At 42.4% G+C, this 18,139-nt stretch overlaps 1 protein-coding gene across 8 annotated transcripts in view; it reads right to left on the bottom strand.

Moving 5' to 3' along the window:
- ARHGAP26 (Rho GTPase activating protein 26) overlaps positions 1-18,139 on the bottom strand; it is a 469,933-nt gene that overhangs the window by 188,323 nt on the left and 263,471 nt on the right. For all 8 annotated transcript variants that reach the window (XR_003004075.1, XM_024752249.1, XM_024752250.1 and 5 more), the window contains 2 exons: positions 9,867-9,932; positions 5,285-5,359 (listed from right to left, as the gene is read on the bottom strand). Coding sequence is in view for 7 of the 8 variants with exons in the window: in XM_024752249.1 (XP_024608017.1) it covers positions 5,285-5,359; positions 9,867-9,932 (141 nt within the window). In the remaining variant the exon portion in view is untranslated. The remainder of the gene's footprint in view (positions 1-5,284; positions 5,360-9,866; positions 9,933-18,139) is intronic.

The raw sequence follows: 18,139 nt of genomic DNA, 5'->3' as shown, positions 1-18,139 counted from the left end.
CAAACAGGCAATTCATTAAAGAATAAAAACCGGCAAGAAACATAGGAAAAATGGTCAGCTTCCACCAGAATTATTTTTTAAAAATACTTATAATTTAAATGCAAAAAAGTAATAGAGTATGGCAAGGATGTGTGTGGTAAAGGACACTCACCTCAGACTTTGCTGACAGCAAATTTGGGAATATCAATTAAAGGCCTTGAAAACATGTACATACCTTGACCCAGCAATTCAACATCTTAAAATAAACCCTAAGGAAATAATTAAATATGCATATAAAAATTAAAAATAGGGACTTCCCTAGTGGCACAGTGGTTAAGAATCCACCTGCCAGTGCAGGGGACATGGGTTCAAGCCCTGGTCTGGGAAGATCCCACATGCCACGGAGCAACTAAGCCATGCACCACAATTACTGAGCCTGCACGCCACAACTACTGAAGCCCACGCGCCTAGAGCCCGTGCTCCGCAACAAGAGAAGCCACCGCAAAGAGAAGCTCACGCACTGCAACAAAGAGTAGCCCCTGCATGGCAATGAAGACCCAACGCAGCCAAAAATAAATATAAATAAATTTATTAAAAAAATTAAAAATAACAACAGCTAACATTTAGTGACTAACATGTGGAGGCTCTGGACTCAGCAACCCACATGCATCTTTTCATTTAATCCTCCTATTATTACAGAGGCAGAGGCTATTACTACAGATAATGAGATAGAAGACTAGACGGGCTTAAATAATTTGTGTAAAGTCAAATGGACAAGCAGTTTAATTATAACTTGCTTAACTCCAAAATGTACACTCTAAACCTCTGCTATCCTGTCCCATGGGGATGTTCACCTGAGTGCTTTCTAGAATGATGAAGAACTGAAATCAGTCTATGGATCTGGGAATAGGGGGCTGACCTACACAATACATGACCCAAAAAAGTTGCACTTTAGAAGAACCTGAGTAACATAAAATAGACACTGTATTGTTATGTGAAAGAAGACTGCTAAAAGCATTATATATGCACAGTGTGATTCCAATTTGTATTTTTTATGTTATATGATAGAATATTATATTTAAAAGGTGACAGTCATATGATGAAATGGTCAGTAAAGATTGTCTCTGGTCTACTGTAACTTGTCTTTTATTTTTCTTCTTTCTACATTTTCTATTTCTCCAAATTTGCTACTACGACCACTCATAACTTTTAATCAGAAAAAGGTATTTAAAAATCTATACATGGGACTTCCCTGGTGGCACAGTGGTTAAGAATCCGCCTGCCAATGCAGGGGACATGGGTTCGAGCCCTGGTCCAGGAAGAGCCCACATGCCGCGGAGCAACTAAGCCCACGCACCACAACTACTGAGCCTGTGCTCTAGAGCCCACGAGCCACAACTACTGAGCCCATGTGCCACAACTACTGAAGTCCGCGTGCCTAGAGCCTGTGCTCCGCAACAAGAGAAGCCACCGCAGAGAGGCTCCCACTTGCCATAACTAGAAAAAGCCCACACAGCAACAAAGACCCAATGTAGCCCAAAATAAATTAATCAATTTAAAAAAAATCTCTTATAAAAAACTATACAGGGAGAGACAGACATGTACTGAACATGCATAGACAGAGCTGTCTGTATTTTTAAAATGTTGAGCTAAACTTTAGAAAGATTTATCTTTACTTAACATACCGGGGGAGAAAAAGTAAACAAACAAACAGTACACACATGGAAGCCACGCTATTTCTAGGAATCTACAAGTCTTCCTCCTCTTCACTCTTCAAAGACTAATGACCTCTGTTGCCAGGAGGAAGGGATGAGGGGCAGCACTTGGTATGACACTAGCAGGAAGCCACACCGCATATGCTACGAGAAATTCTGGCAAGCTTTCTTAAGGAATCCTAATCAGCAAAATACGATGTTCTCATAGTCCGGCTCTTCTATTCTTCCTCCTACCTACAGTCCCCCAATGTATCAAGAGTACACAAAGCCAACTCCAAGCGATCAAAGGAAACCTCTGGTTTTACTTAATTCTAACTCATATTTTCAGTAATAAAAATGCACTATTCCATTTCTGAGAGACTGACCAATAATCCAAATCTTAGTACCTGGTACATAATAGGGCATCCAGTGAATACAGAACCCAGAATAGGGAATGAATGGTTCACACTCAACCCAGCCATGTCAGGGAGAGGCTTTGGAGTATAGGAGCCATATTTTTTTACACTCTTGGCTAACCCAGTATAGGACAAGTACCAAGAACTGATGAAGATGAGAGCATGTTCACAAAGGGGAAGGGAGACAGGGCTCTGCCTTCAGGTCTGGAGTTTCTCTGGCCTAATGGGTGATCCCTCAATTCCAAGATCTCATGTTTAACTTAATTGATCCCTCAATTCCAAGATCTCATGTTTAACTATCTCATGTTTAACGTAATTGATAGTAAGAATCCCAGATACCATTCTCAACACTTCTGATTAGATCTTGCACGGTGGTCATCTCTCAACTCTGGTTGAACCTCAGCTTGGGATCCAGTCTATCTGTAATGTCCTCCTGGCAGAGACAGCTGGCCTTGTGACTTTTCAGCTGCTGGGTTTTATTTCTCATGACATTTCTGAGATGTTCATGATTATTTTGTCTGTCCCTAGGAAAACTGAGGAAGAGAACAGGACAAATATCTTGTTCAAAGGTCACTAAGGGAAGTGATAAAAACAAGATCTTTTCATACCACTCTTTGCTTAGCACAAATGAGCTAAGATGGTTCTTTTTTAAATTAGCAAACCCGTCTAAAATGTCGTATTTCTTTTCATTAGTGTCACCTTACATAATCATCTGCTGCCTCTGAAATCTCTCTGCCCCTTCGACTCCCCTGTATCTAGTTGGTTACAAAGTCCCACCGATTCTCCTTCTCCAGTCATTTTGAGCCTGTCCTTTTTTCTGACCTCAGAGCAGCTATCTGGTTCAGCCACTGATCAGGTATGCTCTGCCTAATCTATCCCAACTGTCTTCTTCCTCCATGTGATTCCATGATCAGATGTGTGCTCCACACTGCTGCCAGCATTATCCTCCTAAAACTAGCATCTGATAGAGTTACACCTATGTTGGACATACTTTTTTTAAAAAAATCACCCAGTAGCATTATTTCAGAAAAGCACTCCTCTATCATTCTATTAATAATCCTGCTCAGTCCCCAGGGTTCTATGGACTAACCCCTCACACACCCTACTTGCCCCCCACCCACCTACCTCCTAGAGGTGGCATGGGATCACCAGAGACAGGCACAGGATCCAGGCCATCGGGATCAATCTTCTGTACGTCATGTGACTGGCCTGAGACCGTGAAATGAATCATGTGAATGGCCCCCATATGGACCAATCAAAGTCCACCCTGGGACCTTCTGTCGAAACCATCAAGAAAGACACGCTTCTTTCAGTGATACAAGCTTCAAGGACCACTGAGGCTGGATTATCTGGGACCTTCCCACAGAGAATATAGTCAATATGAAGACAAGTAGAGCTTACAAATAATGAGAAGCCAGAAGAAAGGCGTGGGAAAGCCTCCAACAAATGTGGAGTCACCAGACCCTGCCATGCTTCTGCCATCTTGGACTCACCAGTAATGAGAACAAATAAATGACTATTCTGAATTGTCTTCTTGACACTTTTGTGTAAAAAGAGTACTAACACATACAACTCCACTACTTTGACATTTTAATAGCATCTTACTTCCTACAGAGAAAAAAAACCCCAAACTCCTTAGCACAATATTCAAGTTCCTCAACCAAAGGGGCCATTTCAGCTTTTCAGCTTTCACTCTCCTGTTGCAGCCTCAAGTACTTTCAAATATTAAAATACTACTACCACTACTAGTGAAATCAATACTCTTGGTTCATGACATGTCCTGAATCTGAATTATTCTTCTGTTCTCTCCTTCACTACTCCATCTTCTAGATCCAGCTCCCACTGGGTGCCAGCATCATATTTTACATTACAGTTTTCACATACATGCATAACTCCCCCTACCTGGATACTCTGCAAACAAAGAATGACTCTTTCTAAAGTTTCATCTCTAGCACCTGACCATCTGCTTCAGAGAGCAGACACTCCACAAATGTTTGCAGCTCTGATTGGAAATGAAAGACTGAGGACTGATACCTGTTAGACTGTTCATTCTTTCTTACATTAGAACTTTTCAAAAATTAACCATATACTGTACAACGCAGCAACAGCACTCTTGGGCGTTTATCCCACAGAAACAAATTAATCTTCATACAAAAACCTGTACACGGTGTTTACAGCAGCATTATTCACCCCCAGACTAGAAATAACCCAGCTGTCCTTCAGAGGGTGAATGGCTAAACAAACTGATCTCACTGCAACTACCATGCATGAGACTTTTGCTTACAAGAGGCAAGTAGCTCTCTCGAAAAGAGACAGTTTTTCTGATCAACATGAGAGATGAGATTTCTATACATATGAATATTATTCTCAGAAACTGGGATGGCAAAAAAAAAAAAAATGACAAAGAGCAGTGTCGCTGCCCAAAACACTGAGCGGGGACCCTGAGCGACAGTCTATCTCTGCATGGCTAGGCTTCCATGGGGATGAGTAACAGCCACGGATCTGTGAAATCTGATCTGTTTGCCATTTAGATCCACGTGACTCACCGAGGCTGCCTGCATTCATATCTAAAAATACAGGAAATGTGCAGCCTAGGCAAATCTGGCTCACTGGCTCATGGGTTTTTGATTCAAATGCTGCACATTTAGAGATAGTGGTTTTATATTTATACCAGCCAGCTGCAAAGGAGCTTCTGCTGCTCAAATGACAGAGACTAGCTGGAAATCTAGAAGCAAAGAGGATCAGAAGACTTATCTGCTTCTACACATTTTATCTGGGAGTCATGGGATGACACCTCCTCAGTCACTAGGAACATGAGATCTGAGGTCCTCTGCAGGCTAGAAGGATTGAGCTTCCTTGGGCAATGGGTGTGCCCCATGAAGTGCCGGTCTCCAAAGAGGACAGAGGGAGTCATGAGCTATTAAAGACAGAGTAGGGTGTGGCGGTCACATGAGTGGTGGAGCGCTACTTGGACTGGTGGTAACCAAGTCCACAGAGAGGGTGTGGAGCCTTCGACTGGCCATTTTTTGTTTTGTCCAATTCCATTCAATGTCTCTTCCAGTAATGCCCATGGCCATGACCGCTGGTGAGTGGGTCAGTTGATTTCTGGGATTTACCTCTTGGACACCCAGATTCCTTCTCAAGAGGCTCCCCCTTCAACCGTTGGGAACTGCCTGGCAGAGCCACTGCACTCACCCATCAGGATACTCAGCAGCTTCTGCACTCTGGAATTGACCCCCACGATTCGGTAGAGCCCTTGCTCATTGATCCCTGAGAAGAGAAACAGTGATGATTTAATTAGAGGCACGTCAGAACACAAGTCAGGCCAACCCAGCCAAATGCACTTTTTTTCATTTTCTCGGGCCTTCTAAAAGCTGCTCTAATTAAAGTCCCCTGTCACTCAGCTCTGCTCTTAGCGAAGGAGTGGGATTTGGTACAACTGTCTAGGATTTCATGGATGTGCTGCACACTTCAGCCCTCGTATTAGTTCAGTCATCAGAGGGGCAGGAAACCTCCCTCTTCTCTTGCCAAGGCAGCATCTGAAGAGTTTTGAAAGATGCTAAATATATACTTTTAAACATATCATATTTAACAAGTTTTTTAATTTAAAAAGACAAAAATGAAATGATAAAAAAAATTTTCATACTACAGAAAAGGATGAAGACTTTACAAATTACTTTCACATAGAGAAGGCAAATATTGAGGTGTTGGGGCATTTTTAATTTTTGACAATATTAGCCAAAACTGAGAAATTAGAAAATCCATTCATTTGTGGTGCAAATATTCTTCATAAAGAAAAAAGAGGGGCTTCCCTCGTGGCGCAGTGGTTGAGAGTCCTCCTGCCGATGCAGGGGACACGGGTTCGTGCCCTGGTCCGGGAAGATCCCACGTGCCGCGGAGCGGCTGGGCCCATGAGCCATTGCCGCTGGGCCTGCACACCCGGAGCCTGTGCTCCTCAACGGGAGAGGCCACAACAGTGAGAGGCCCGTGTACCACAAAAAAAAAAAAGAAAAAAGTGGGTCACCTTTCTTAAACCCAAGAAAACATTCAAATAGGCTAAAAGGGGTTTACCTTCAAACACCCAAACAAAGAACCAAAACTAACCCGCCTCAGTACTTTGTTCATTTAACTGCAAGGATTAGATCATCACTGTATCATTTACATTCAGACCAAGTGATATGAAATGACTTTTCTCCTGCTGGTCCTAAGCCCATCATATCTGACACCTCTCAACTAACTGGTCTCTTGCTGACTCTTATTCCCCTGATGTCCATTCTCCACCCAGTACCCAAAATGAGCTTCTCAAAGTATCAATCAGTTCAAACCATCTCTTTTCTTAAAAACCTTCCAATGGCTTCCCATTGCATCTGGATCACAATCAAAACTCACCACGGCCTGTAAGGCCCTACATGGTTGAGCACAGGCCCACCTCTGACTGCTTTATCAACCACCTTCATGCTGCTCCAGCACCGATGGCCTTCCTGTTACTCCAATATACAAAGCTCATGCCTCCAAACCTCAGCCTCTGAACAAGATTCCCTCTACCTGTAACACTCCTCTCCCAGATCTTTTCATCATTCAGGTCTCAGCTTACATGCAACCTCTTCAATAGAAAGCATCCCAATGACCAACACTATTGGCCACTGCCTTACCCAGTTGTCTTTTCTTTATAGCAGTTAACAGTATCTGAAATCATCTTTCTCATTTGGTTTCTTGTTTGTCTTCCCCCACAACTACCATGTAAACTTTAAGTACAGTGATTCTGTCTTCTTTACCGTTACATCCCCAGCACCTAGATCAGTCTACAATACAGGACAGAATGAATAAAACATTCGTCAGTTTGGGGTCAAAACAAAATTTCCTGGAATAAACTTGGGAAAAGGCTGATTCTGCAGTGTCTTCAACAAGACCTCTACAAAAGTGGAACTGATAAACAAAAGGAAGTGGTCTGGAATGAGAGGATTTTACAGCTCAAATGGATTGTAAAAGCCTGTACATCAGGACTTTCCTGGTGGTCCAGTGGTAAAGAATCTGCCTTCCAATGCAGGGGACATGGGTTCGATCCCTGGTAGGGGAACTAAGATTCCACATGTGGCGGGGCAACTAAGCCCTCGCGCTACAACTACTGAGCTCGTGCACCTCAACAAGGGAGTCCACGTGCCACAAACTACAGAGCCCATGCACACTGGAGACTGGGCACCACAACTAGAGAGAGAACCCACATGCCACAACTAGAGAGAAGCCCACGCGCTGCAACTAGAGACAAGCCTGCGTGCTGCAACCAAGACCCGACGCAGCTGAAAAAAAAACAAAAACAAAAAAAACCATGTACATCATCCTGCCTGCTTCACCGGCTAGGAGACCCCGGGTCTCCTAAGGGATGGGCCCCAAGTTACTGAGTAGCAGAACTCATTATTCATTCATGGGGTGGCTTGAAGGGCTTATCCTTTCTGAAACATCTCTACTTCTTTTGTCCTTGTGCTTTCCTGGAGCTTGACACACTCCCAGCTCCTGCTGGATGATTAATGGACCTCAGAGAGTACGGGAAGTCTGTTCACCTCTGGTCACCACCAATATGTGTGTACATACACGTACTGCAGTAGGGAGACAACCCACTTCCTTCCAAGCATTTATGCAAAAATGGCATTTAACACACACCGTCCTCGATTCCTCTTTGTGCTAAATGAAAACTTCTCTAGCTGTTAAAATACATCATGTTCATCCTCATTTTAGAGGGGGAGGGGACGAGGAGGCAGAGGCTAAGAGACCAGACCAAGCGGTGACCTTCTTCTTCCTCTACTGCTTATTGCACATATTTTCTGGTTTTATATCAGAAAAAGTCATCCTCCTGAGCTATGCGTTTGCATTTATCACACAGATTCTGTGAAGGATTTTAAATGATTAGGTGGCCCTCTTGGTTTTGGCGGCTGAAAACTGAGAGACTAAGCGGTCAGCCCACCTCCGGCATGTACGTGAACTTCATCGTAGAGGGGAGGGGACTTCTGTTTTGAACTCATTTTTGACTCTATTTTTATGCCTTTACCTTTGTTAAGACTGTACCTCTGATTTCTCATTCTTTTCTTTTAAAATGATGAGCAAAAATCAACTGGCTGTTGAAAAATTACCTTAGTAATACACACTTAAAAAAATGTAGAAACTGCAGTTATGGAAAATAGACAAATCCATGGAAGATAGTGAAAACCAGCAGAGACACCCACTGACAACCTGTGCAGGTATGATCTCTCCCCTCCCCATTATCCCCAGAACCCGTTCAGAGTGGGCAGTCTGGTTCGTAACTTGCATTTTTCACTTGATATATAATAATGAAAATCTTGGATTTCAATAAATGTATTTCCACTGCATTTTTAGTGATTCAGTGTTTCACTGCATGCATGGAGCACACGGTTGATGTAACCAATTTTTGAGACATTTGGCCAGTTTCTGATTTTTTTACCTTAACACCATAGTATAAACATCTTTGTAGCTCAAGTTGGCCCATGACCTTATTTCCTCAAGATCAGTTCCCAGAAATCTCGCCTACTACTTTACATTCTCTGCCTATATTTTACATATCTTTGCAAGCTACCTTAACTCTTCATTGAAGGAAGGTATAGCAGAAATAAGGAAACATCTATAAGAATGTTAGCACACATTAAAATAATTACCTTGGAAAGAATACTTTTTGACTAGATACCTAGGAATAGAACTTATAAGGGTATTTTTTTTTCTTCCCCTCTACTCAGTGCTTCATAGCCTTTATAAACATGCTTATATTTCTGAACTGGCATATTTCTGTTTTAAAAGACAGAACTTCCTCAAACAAATAAAAAGGGCTGGAGGGTTGAGAGGCTGTAGAATAAATAAGATTCCCATCTTTGACAATGGTTCAAATCAAATCCAGTGGAAAGACAGTGATCAGCTTTTCTCTGCGTACAACAGACAGTGCATTCAAAGCTCGAAACTGCCGGAACTGAGGAATCCCCTCTGCGGCGATCTTTGCGGAGGGGATGGAGATCACGGGGATGAACCAGCTTCCCTGACCTCAAAGCGCTGTTCCTATGGACCCAGGAAAGGTCAGTGTTTGACAGGCAGGGCCTGACCACAGCACCACGGCAGGAAAACAGGGGCCTGACCCCTTCTCGCTACCCAGATAGTGCCCAGGGCAGGGTTCCTAACCTGGGGTCTACAGACCCCAAGTGGCCCACTAGAGAATTCAGGGTGTCTATCAACTTCCATAGGAAAACAACCACATCTTTATTTCCACTAATCTATAAGTGAAATTAAACATTTCCTTCCACTGCAATATAAGCAACAAATCACAGCATTAGCAGTACCTGCAACTTGGTCAGAAACCACAGATATTTTCCGAACACGTTACAGTTGTTACAGACACCCTGAACTATCACTATTTCTGAATTATGCTAGTTGTCAGACCCACCACGGTAACTGAAAGTGTTAGCAAAGAAACACATATATTATTATATCACAACCATGGTTTTAGTATTTTAACTGAATTTCAGTAACTGGATTCCTTATAATCCTATGTATTTGATATGCATGCATTTAAACAATCTTCTGATCAGCCAAAGAGGGTGACGACTAAATCAGTTGAGAGCCTCTGCACTCCAGAGCAACAGGACTTGTGGAAACACACCGCCAATGGCATTTGGAGAGTTAATGAGTCACTTGAAATTGGGAAACAGCAGGTAGCAGGTCTGCCACCTCACCAGATGCGTAACCTTCACTGAAAATAACGCCATCTGTTGAACTACTTTACCTCTGGTTTCCACAGCGTGGATGCATTTCCTGATGATGCTGAAGCCAATGCTGTCCAACTGTGCAGCTGAAAGAGGAAGAAAGGGGCAGTCAAGTTGCTAGCCGTGCACACCAACCCCGGAACAGTGCTTGACCAACCCAGAATGACTCAGTCCCATGGTGTGGCCATGGAGCCTTTTCATTTTTTCCACTGAAAGTACAGGAATGATTCAAAATGTAAAATTGCTGGCATTCATGAGGAGCTTACCATATGCCAGGTACAGTGCTAAGTACCATTTTGCACATACTATCTCATTTAATTTTCATGGTAACTCTCTGCAAGGTTATCCTCTATTTACAGCTGACGAAACTGCAGCACAGAGCGATGAGCACTTTACTGAAGGAAGAACTAAGCAAACTTTAACTTGTTTTGTTATTATCAGGAGCTGTAGGACTAACTGCTTGTTGGTCTCCTTCAAAAAGCATAAAGTAAATGTTCAATAAATGTCAGGTAAGTGCTCCACAGAGCTCACCTTGTTTAATCCTAGCAAGTCCTCTAGGTTGGTATACTATCATGAGTCCCAAATTACACATGAAGAAACTGAGATTTGGCAAAGCTAAATATCTTGACCAAAGTTGCAGAGTTAATATGTGGGAGACTCGCTCCAGAGCCTGTACAACCTTAACTGCCTTAAAAGTGACTGAAAAATAAAAGTAAACATTAAAAAAAAAAAAGTGACTCTGAATTAAAGAGAGGAATAAAATTCTGCTCAGATGACTAGAAAAAAGGAAAAGTGACCAGGAGGAAAATTAAAATAGCCAAGGACAAAGAAGCTATCTAAGGAAAAAGCAATAAGGCAGAAGAGCCATCCTCTGTGTGGTAAATCAGCAGGCGGTGACAGGTCCTCCATCTGCTCCAAAACCCCCTAATGTCACTCAGAAAATAAATGGCAAATAGCAGCAACTTTCTCCACAGCATAGAACCAACTGCCCACCTGGCAACAGGGCTGGAAACCCACCAAAATTCATCCCCATGCTTTGGTTACCCAATGATTAGACGTGGGTGGTAATCTTTAAGAATGGGTTCATCTTTGACCTCCTTAGGACATCAGGACAAGACATTCTACAAACCAGTGTTCCGAGTGGAAAAGGGAATGGCAGAAAGGAGGAAGGTGAGTATTTATAAACATTTGTCATCATCCCAGGGCAAGAAATAAACTTGTAAAATATGAGAACTGAGCTGAACTTGAACTCAGCTTGGATCTAACCCAAATGGAATCTCTCCAATTCTTAACATATACGGGTGAATGTAGGTCCAATGAAGAAAATAATCCTTTTAAAAAATCACTGAAAATTCCCCAAATCAAATTAAAAAGGAATTCTAATTTTCCCAAACTTCTCTTCCCAAAGAGAATCAGCTCTTGCTCTTACATGTGTACTATCACTTGGTGGTACTTATTAATAAATATACTTGGCCTCTAGGATGGTAAGTAAAGTACCAGAAAAGGAGGAAAACAATGTTCTTCTTCCTGGAGACCACCTGCTATACAAACCATTGTTCTTATACCCTTAAAGCTATAAGGAGCCTACTAACTCAATCCCTTGCTTCTTCTAGTATGAACCAAGTGTTTACTCTGCAAATCGGGTTGTATCAAGCTTTCTGACTCAGATCGAGATCACTCTTCCAAATGAAACTCAACCCATACCATAGACTTTTCCCAAATTTTATAACAAACTGTAATACACAGCCTAAAAATCTGTTGGAATCTAGGCAAGATTTTTTTAAAATAACGACCTTATTGAGATATAATTCACATATTGTAAGGGTCACTCATTTAAAGCTTACAATTCATTAATTTCTAGTATATTTACAAATATATAGATCACCACTCTCTACATAACATTTTCATCATCCCCCATGAAAAACCTCATACATATTAGCAGTAACTCCCTAGTTCCCCCACTCCCTCAGCTCCTAGAAACCACAAATCTACCTTCTGTCTCTATAGACTCGCCTATTCTGGACATTTCATATAAATGCAACCATATGATCCACTGTCTTTTGTATCTAGTTTCTTTCACTTAGTATAATGTTTTCCAGATTCCTCTATGTTGTAGCATTAATGCACTTCATTCCTTTTTATGACTAAATATTCCATTGTCTGGATATACCCCATTCCATTTACCCATTCATCAGCTGTTGGTTTCTGCTTTTTGCCTATTATGAATAATGCTACTAGAAACACCCACATACAAATCTTTGTGCGGACGTATATTTTCATTTCCCTTCAGTATGTACCCAGGAGTGGAAGTGCTAGGTTATACGGTAACTCTATGCTTAACTTTTTGAGGAAATGCCAAACCACCTTCTAAAGCACTGGACCATTTTACATTCCCACCAGCAACATATGAAGGTTCCAATTTCTCCACATCCTTGCCAACATCTGTTATTGTCTTTTTTATCACTGCCGTTCTGGTGCATGTGAAATGGTACCTCATTGTGGTTTTGACTTGCATTTCCCTAATGACTAATGATGTTGGGCACCTTTTCATGTGTAGGGGAGAATTTTCATTCCTTTATACAACAGTCAGAACAGAGCCTACTGGCAAGTATTTGTTAGAGGGGAAATTACTTTCTATACTTAAGGAGGTTTCCCAAATGTCCATAATGTGATTCAATAGTCAGTTGAAGCCTTTTGGTTCTTCTTTTGAGATGTGCTTAAGAGGATCCTTGCATAGGAATGATAGTCAAAGAAGTCTGGGAGATTAAGAACTGCAGTTGTGGACAGTGCTCTGGGGAGCTGCTGAGACAGATTCCAAATTTGGAAATTTTAAGAGTAGGTTTGTGAACATGGTCTTGTTCTAGGCATTGATGAACTTCTGTTCTGGACAAAGAGTATTTTGCTTCCTTACCCTGTGAACATGGGTAAAAGTTTTGAAAAACTGGAAATAACCTGGCAGCTGACAGTGATGACCCCAGTGGCCAGAAGATATGTGCTCATAAAGCCACCAGCCCAACTAGCAGAAGAAATACGGACAAAGCTAGATATAACCCTGTAGAGACAAATCAGTCCTTGACCTTTTCTCATGGAACTGTGGGAAGCTGGATTCTTTTCTAGGAAAGTAACTGCTAATGGAACAGAACACAATGGAACCTCCCAAGTATATCCAGAAAAAAACTAAATTCCACTAATCTACATTAACTACAATTATTTATTTTGGAAAATGGCAAAGCAACCCCCTGCGCTCCCCCCACAAATCTCTGAATAAATGTTCCTTCTTTGGTTTTCCCAACATTAGAAGTTCTCCATTTTGTTTTATACCAGCAAACCCCTTTTCTTGAAATAAATCTTACACAGATGCTACACATAAAGGCCTTCCACATTACACATGTAACAGTATTTATTAGTATATATTAGTTGTCTAAGTCCAAATACATATAACAAATTCACATACTGCAAAGTCAAATGCTAAGAGCGCAAGGTAACTCTCTATTAGCCTCTGATGTGTTCAAGTCGCGTACTGATAATTATTGCAGTTTTATAAACAAAACTGTGTTAAGAAATGGAATTCATATCAAACAACAGTTCCCAATAAGGAACTCATGAAATACAGTTTACCTGTCATTATTCCAAATCTCTGAACTGGAACTGGTATAAATTACTACACTGCCCCCTGCACTGGCACTTCCCTGCATCTCTCTGTCTCTGGTACCCCTCCACCACACACACACATACCCACACGCACACACGCTCGCATGCACACGCACGTACACAGGTTTGACTGCTACTCTCATCAGCCTGAGTTTCCTGCTGATGTTATGATTAGGTTACTAATGATGAACAACTGCTTTCTTATTTATCATGTACCCAGTACCACTGATGTGATAGGGACTACAGTGCATCCATACCCAGATCATTAGTCCTGATCTCTGTCCAGCAGGTACATAATCTAAGTTAATTGAGATCTCCTACTGGGAAAATCCAGTTTCCACTAAAAGGTTTAGAACACCACCACCACCAAGCAGAGTTTGCTAATGACAGAAAAAGTCTGAGCAGCCCGCCAGATGGAAGCGGCTGTCCTTAATCCCTTCAAGCAGGTGATTCAGCTCTTTTACTGAGCCCAGGCTCAGAAAAGGTCAGGGATTTATTTGCAATTGCTGTATCCTTATAATCTCCAGAAATAATCTCTCATCAAATATCTACTTGCATTATTCCCTTAATTTGACTGCTGATGAATTGTTGCAGGGCCGGTGGCTCCCAGGCCTGACACCCACTGTCTGGCAGTTAAGGCTTGGACCAGCTTACCTTCCTGACTCACCCTCGAGTTCACCTCTGCCCAGCTTTATGCACAGGGCAGGCCAAACAGCTGTCGTATAATGAACTTCACAGAGCTCGCACCAAACACCCAGGTTGACCCACCAAGTTAGAAAAGGGTCACCCTCTTAACTGTCATGTCAACTTTTGAAGCATTATTTGTCTGCTTTTAGAGAAAGGAAAGGGCCAGGGTCACACAAACCTATTTTCTCAAAGCTCTCTGGAGAACAGGAGGACATGAGACAGGTGGTTTGACTCTCAGCCAACCTGGAGAATATTAGGGCTGAAGTGGGAGGAGGATGCCTGGCCGACCTCTGGGGCTTATGTTTATCATGCCCAGGGTAAGAACTCAGACAGGAAGGAGGCAGGTCAAATTCAGGAACTGACTGTTTTACTGCAATGGGCTTAAAACAACAACATACTGTAAGGTTCAGTCAAATTGTTTAAAAGAAGGAGGCTGGTGGGCCAGGTACACACAGGATTTTAGCATAACCTTCAATGCCCTGTTCTGTAGCTTCTAGTACCTCACACTACCTCACCTGACACTGCCTGGCCTTCAAAAAAAAAACAAAACAAACAAAAAAAAACCCCCAAAGAGGTAGATAGGTGATGGTAGAGGGTGAGAACTCCAATAAAATCATGAGTCTAACCCTCAGCACTCCCCTTCTTTCTTACCCCCCATATCCAAATTATCACCTCAATTTTACCTCCTACTGAGTCTCAATATTATCTAGTTCTCTCTGCCTTCACCACACCCACCCTGGTCCTGGACCAGGTCCTGGTTATCTGCTACCAGGATGGTTGCAAGGCCCTCCTAACTGGTCTCTTCACACCTCCTCTGGCTCCCTCCAAGCTGCCCTCCACCCGGCAGCACCCATGACCTTGACAAAACCAGACCACATCACCTCTCTGCTTAAACACTCAGTGACACCCCACTGCTCTTGGGACGATAACCCCAGCCCTTAACATGGCCCACACAGCCCTGCATGGTCTGGCCCCAGCCTCATCTCAGTCCCTCCCCTATGTCTCAGCATCCCAACCACGCTGGCTTCCTCTCCGAGTATCCAACTGACCACGCTTTCTCCTCAGCCTTTGCACAAGCTGTGGATTTCACCTGGGAGCCCCTTGGCCCAAATAACTCAGAATTCTCAGGTCTCCCTCATCAAGTATCATCTCCTCAAAAAAGCCTCTCTGACCCCTCCACCTAGATTAATGCCTCCATCATGCACTTGGATATAATGCCATCAACCTCTCCTTCCGAGTATGCAGCACAATTACAGGTTTACCTTTATTAGTATAATGCTGGGAATTCCCTGGCAGTCCAGTGGTTAGAACTCTGCACTTTCACTGCCAAGGGCCCAGGTTCAATCCCTGGTTGGGGAACTAAGATCCCACAAGCTGCATGGTATGGCATGAATGAATGAATGAATGAATGAATGAATGGTATGATCCTGCAAAAAATGTCTGTCTACCAAACTACATATGCGTTCATAAAGGCAATGGTCCATGTATAACTTTACTTATTTATTTAATTCACTACTATATCTCTGTCTTTCACTGTCCCCTATAGTGCTAGAAATGAAGTGGAAGCCTGTAACTTTTCATTTGGTGTAATTTTTCATTTTGGATGCAAGGATAGGTAAATTGGTGACTGAATGGCAGGAAGAGTTGCTGAGGGGCAGCGTCTTAGAGTCAAAATTACCTTTCAAACTTCAACTGATGTACACCCTATGAAAGTAGATGAGTTAAGGAAGCTTCTGGTCCTCAGCTATTCCATCTTTTGTGAGGATATAGAGGTTAAATAAAGAAATGAATGGCTTAATCTAACCGCTTCCTTCCTTCCTGTATCAGTACAAAGAGGTATTACCACCAAGCAGTACAGCCCCAAGAATCAGTCCTAGAGAAGGGAAAAACGAAAGCTGTGCAAGCCAAGACATGGAATAGAAGAGATAAAACCAAGTTTAGTTTTCCTGGACACTTTTAGAAATCTTTTGCTTGCCCACTGAGGCATCACTGTCACTGTGCTGCATGTGGTATGAAACTAGGCTGGCTACTTCTTTTCACGTCATACTAACTGAGCCATCTAAACAGTCAGACAGGCCTGAGCATGGAGAAAGATCTAGAAGACAAGAGCATTCCCCCCTAGAATTTGGTGCTACCCACTCTTCAGGTCCAGGAGCCCCTCTGCTAAAAATTACTGACCTGCTGTTGCCTATCTCCAAATCCTTAGTATTCACAACACCCAGAAACTAGGCAACAAGTGGCCAAATCACCAATTCTGAATAGAAGGGACCTTTCCATATCATAGGTTGACTGATGGACATATAGTCTGAAAAAATGATGCTTTGGGATATGCCCAAAGTTACCCCATATGTGCATCCCAGAAATTCTAACAGACCTCAGACCTCTCCTCAAAAGGAGAGGAGCTGACCTACCTGAATTAGGCTCAGCATGAATTAGATGGAATTACCACTTTGCTAAAGCTGGTATTTGACAAGTTTTTCCTAGTCTGAAAAACTTCCATAGGAAATTTATTCAAACTTTCCTTTGATCAAAAAACCACCTTTCAAGTGTTTTTTATGGGAGAAATGGAATTTGCTAGAAATAAAAACAAGAGAACTGAGACGTAAAGGAAGTCACTGCTGCGCTTTTAATGTGGATGGATACAGGAGGTTGTCTGGAGTTGCTGAGAGCGGCCCACCATTTTATGGACAGTTCCCGGGACATGTTCTCACCACAGAAATTTACTCAATTTCCCTGTGTGATTTGCTCTGTGATTTGCTCTTTAAAGCTCGGCCTGCCTCGCTCATTCTGAATTTAATCCATTTCAGCATCATTAAAAGCCATGAAGAAAAACACCCACATTGAATTGAATACAAAATCCCATCTGGAGAAGAGATTTCCAATTGGCTCACACACTCAGAAGGGCTCACACCCTTTCTCCTCAGCATGTGAAGCCCCACAGTTGCCAGGGCTCCCTGGCTGTGGCCCCTGGGAAACCATCCTCATGAAGCTTCCAGTGGGCCCAGGAAAGGTGTGAGCTCTCTACTTGGGCAATTACCCAGAGCCAGTTTTTAATCCCAGATCAGCTCCCCAATCCTGTGTCCCATCCCATTCCACTGCCTGCCCTATACTCTGCTCCCCAGCGAGGTACTCAGGGAATACGAATGAACTTTAATATTAACTGAAGTCACACAGACAGAAGTGGTATGTACTAGAAAAAGAACAATGAGCTCTAAAGCCAGACAGACCTGGCTTAGAATCCGGCCTCTGCCACCTCTGGCTGGATATGATCTTAGGCGAGAAGCTTCACCTTCCTTACCTGTGTGGTCGGGATAACTCACCTAGGTGTTGCAAAGGTCAAATGAAATGCACAGCAACTGAGACTTACTTGATATCCAAAAATGGTCATTAACAGTACTACAATATTAGGATGTAGTAACTACAGTACATCATAATATTTGAATCAAACTTTCCAGTTGATGAAAAACTCTTCATACCCAAGTTCATGTTAACCTTACAATAATCCGATGGGGTACCTATTATTACTATTCTTACTAATAACTTCTTGCTGTGTTTCCACACAAATTAAGTCTGATGAAGAACAATACATTACCGTTTATGGAAAAGTTAATAAATTATAGCTTACTTGATTTTTCCAGTATATCTGTTAAGTTTTTATGATGAGCAAAGCCAGGCTCATGATGTTAAAGTGGTACCAACAATGATGATGGCAGTAGTAACACTTACTGAGCACACAGCGTTGCTCCGGGCTAAGCACTTAATTGCATCATATCATCATCATCACCATCCCTATTTTGTAGGCAGGAAACCTTGGCTCAAACAAGGCTAAGGAACTTCTACGTGATTATGGCGTTAGTGAGTGGTGGAACCAGGATTCTAACTTGGGCTGACTCCAGGGCTCATCCTCTTCTACTCCCTGCTCTTCCGCTGAAGTTCACATAATTAGTCAGAAAAG

Source organism: Neophocaena asiaeorientalis, unplaced genomic scaffold (genome assembly GCF_003031525.2).
Source record: "Neophocaena asiaeorientalis asiaeorientalis breed wild unplaced genomic scaffold, Neophocaena_asiaeorientalis_V1.1 scaffold204, whole genome shotgun sequence".
Lineage (NCBI taxonomy): Eukaryota > Metazoa > Chordata > Mammalia > Artiodactyla > Phocoenidae > Neophocaena > Neophocaena asiaeorientalis.
Note: the sequence above shows the minus strand (reverse complement) of the source record. Positions and strands in the feature narration are given on the sequence as shown.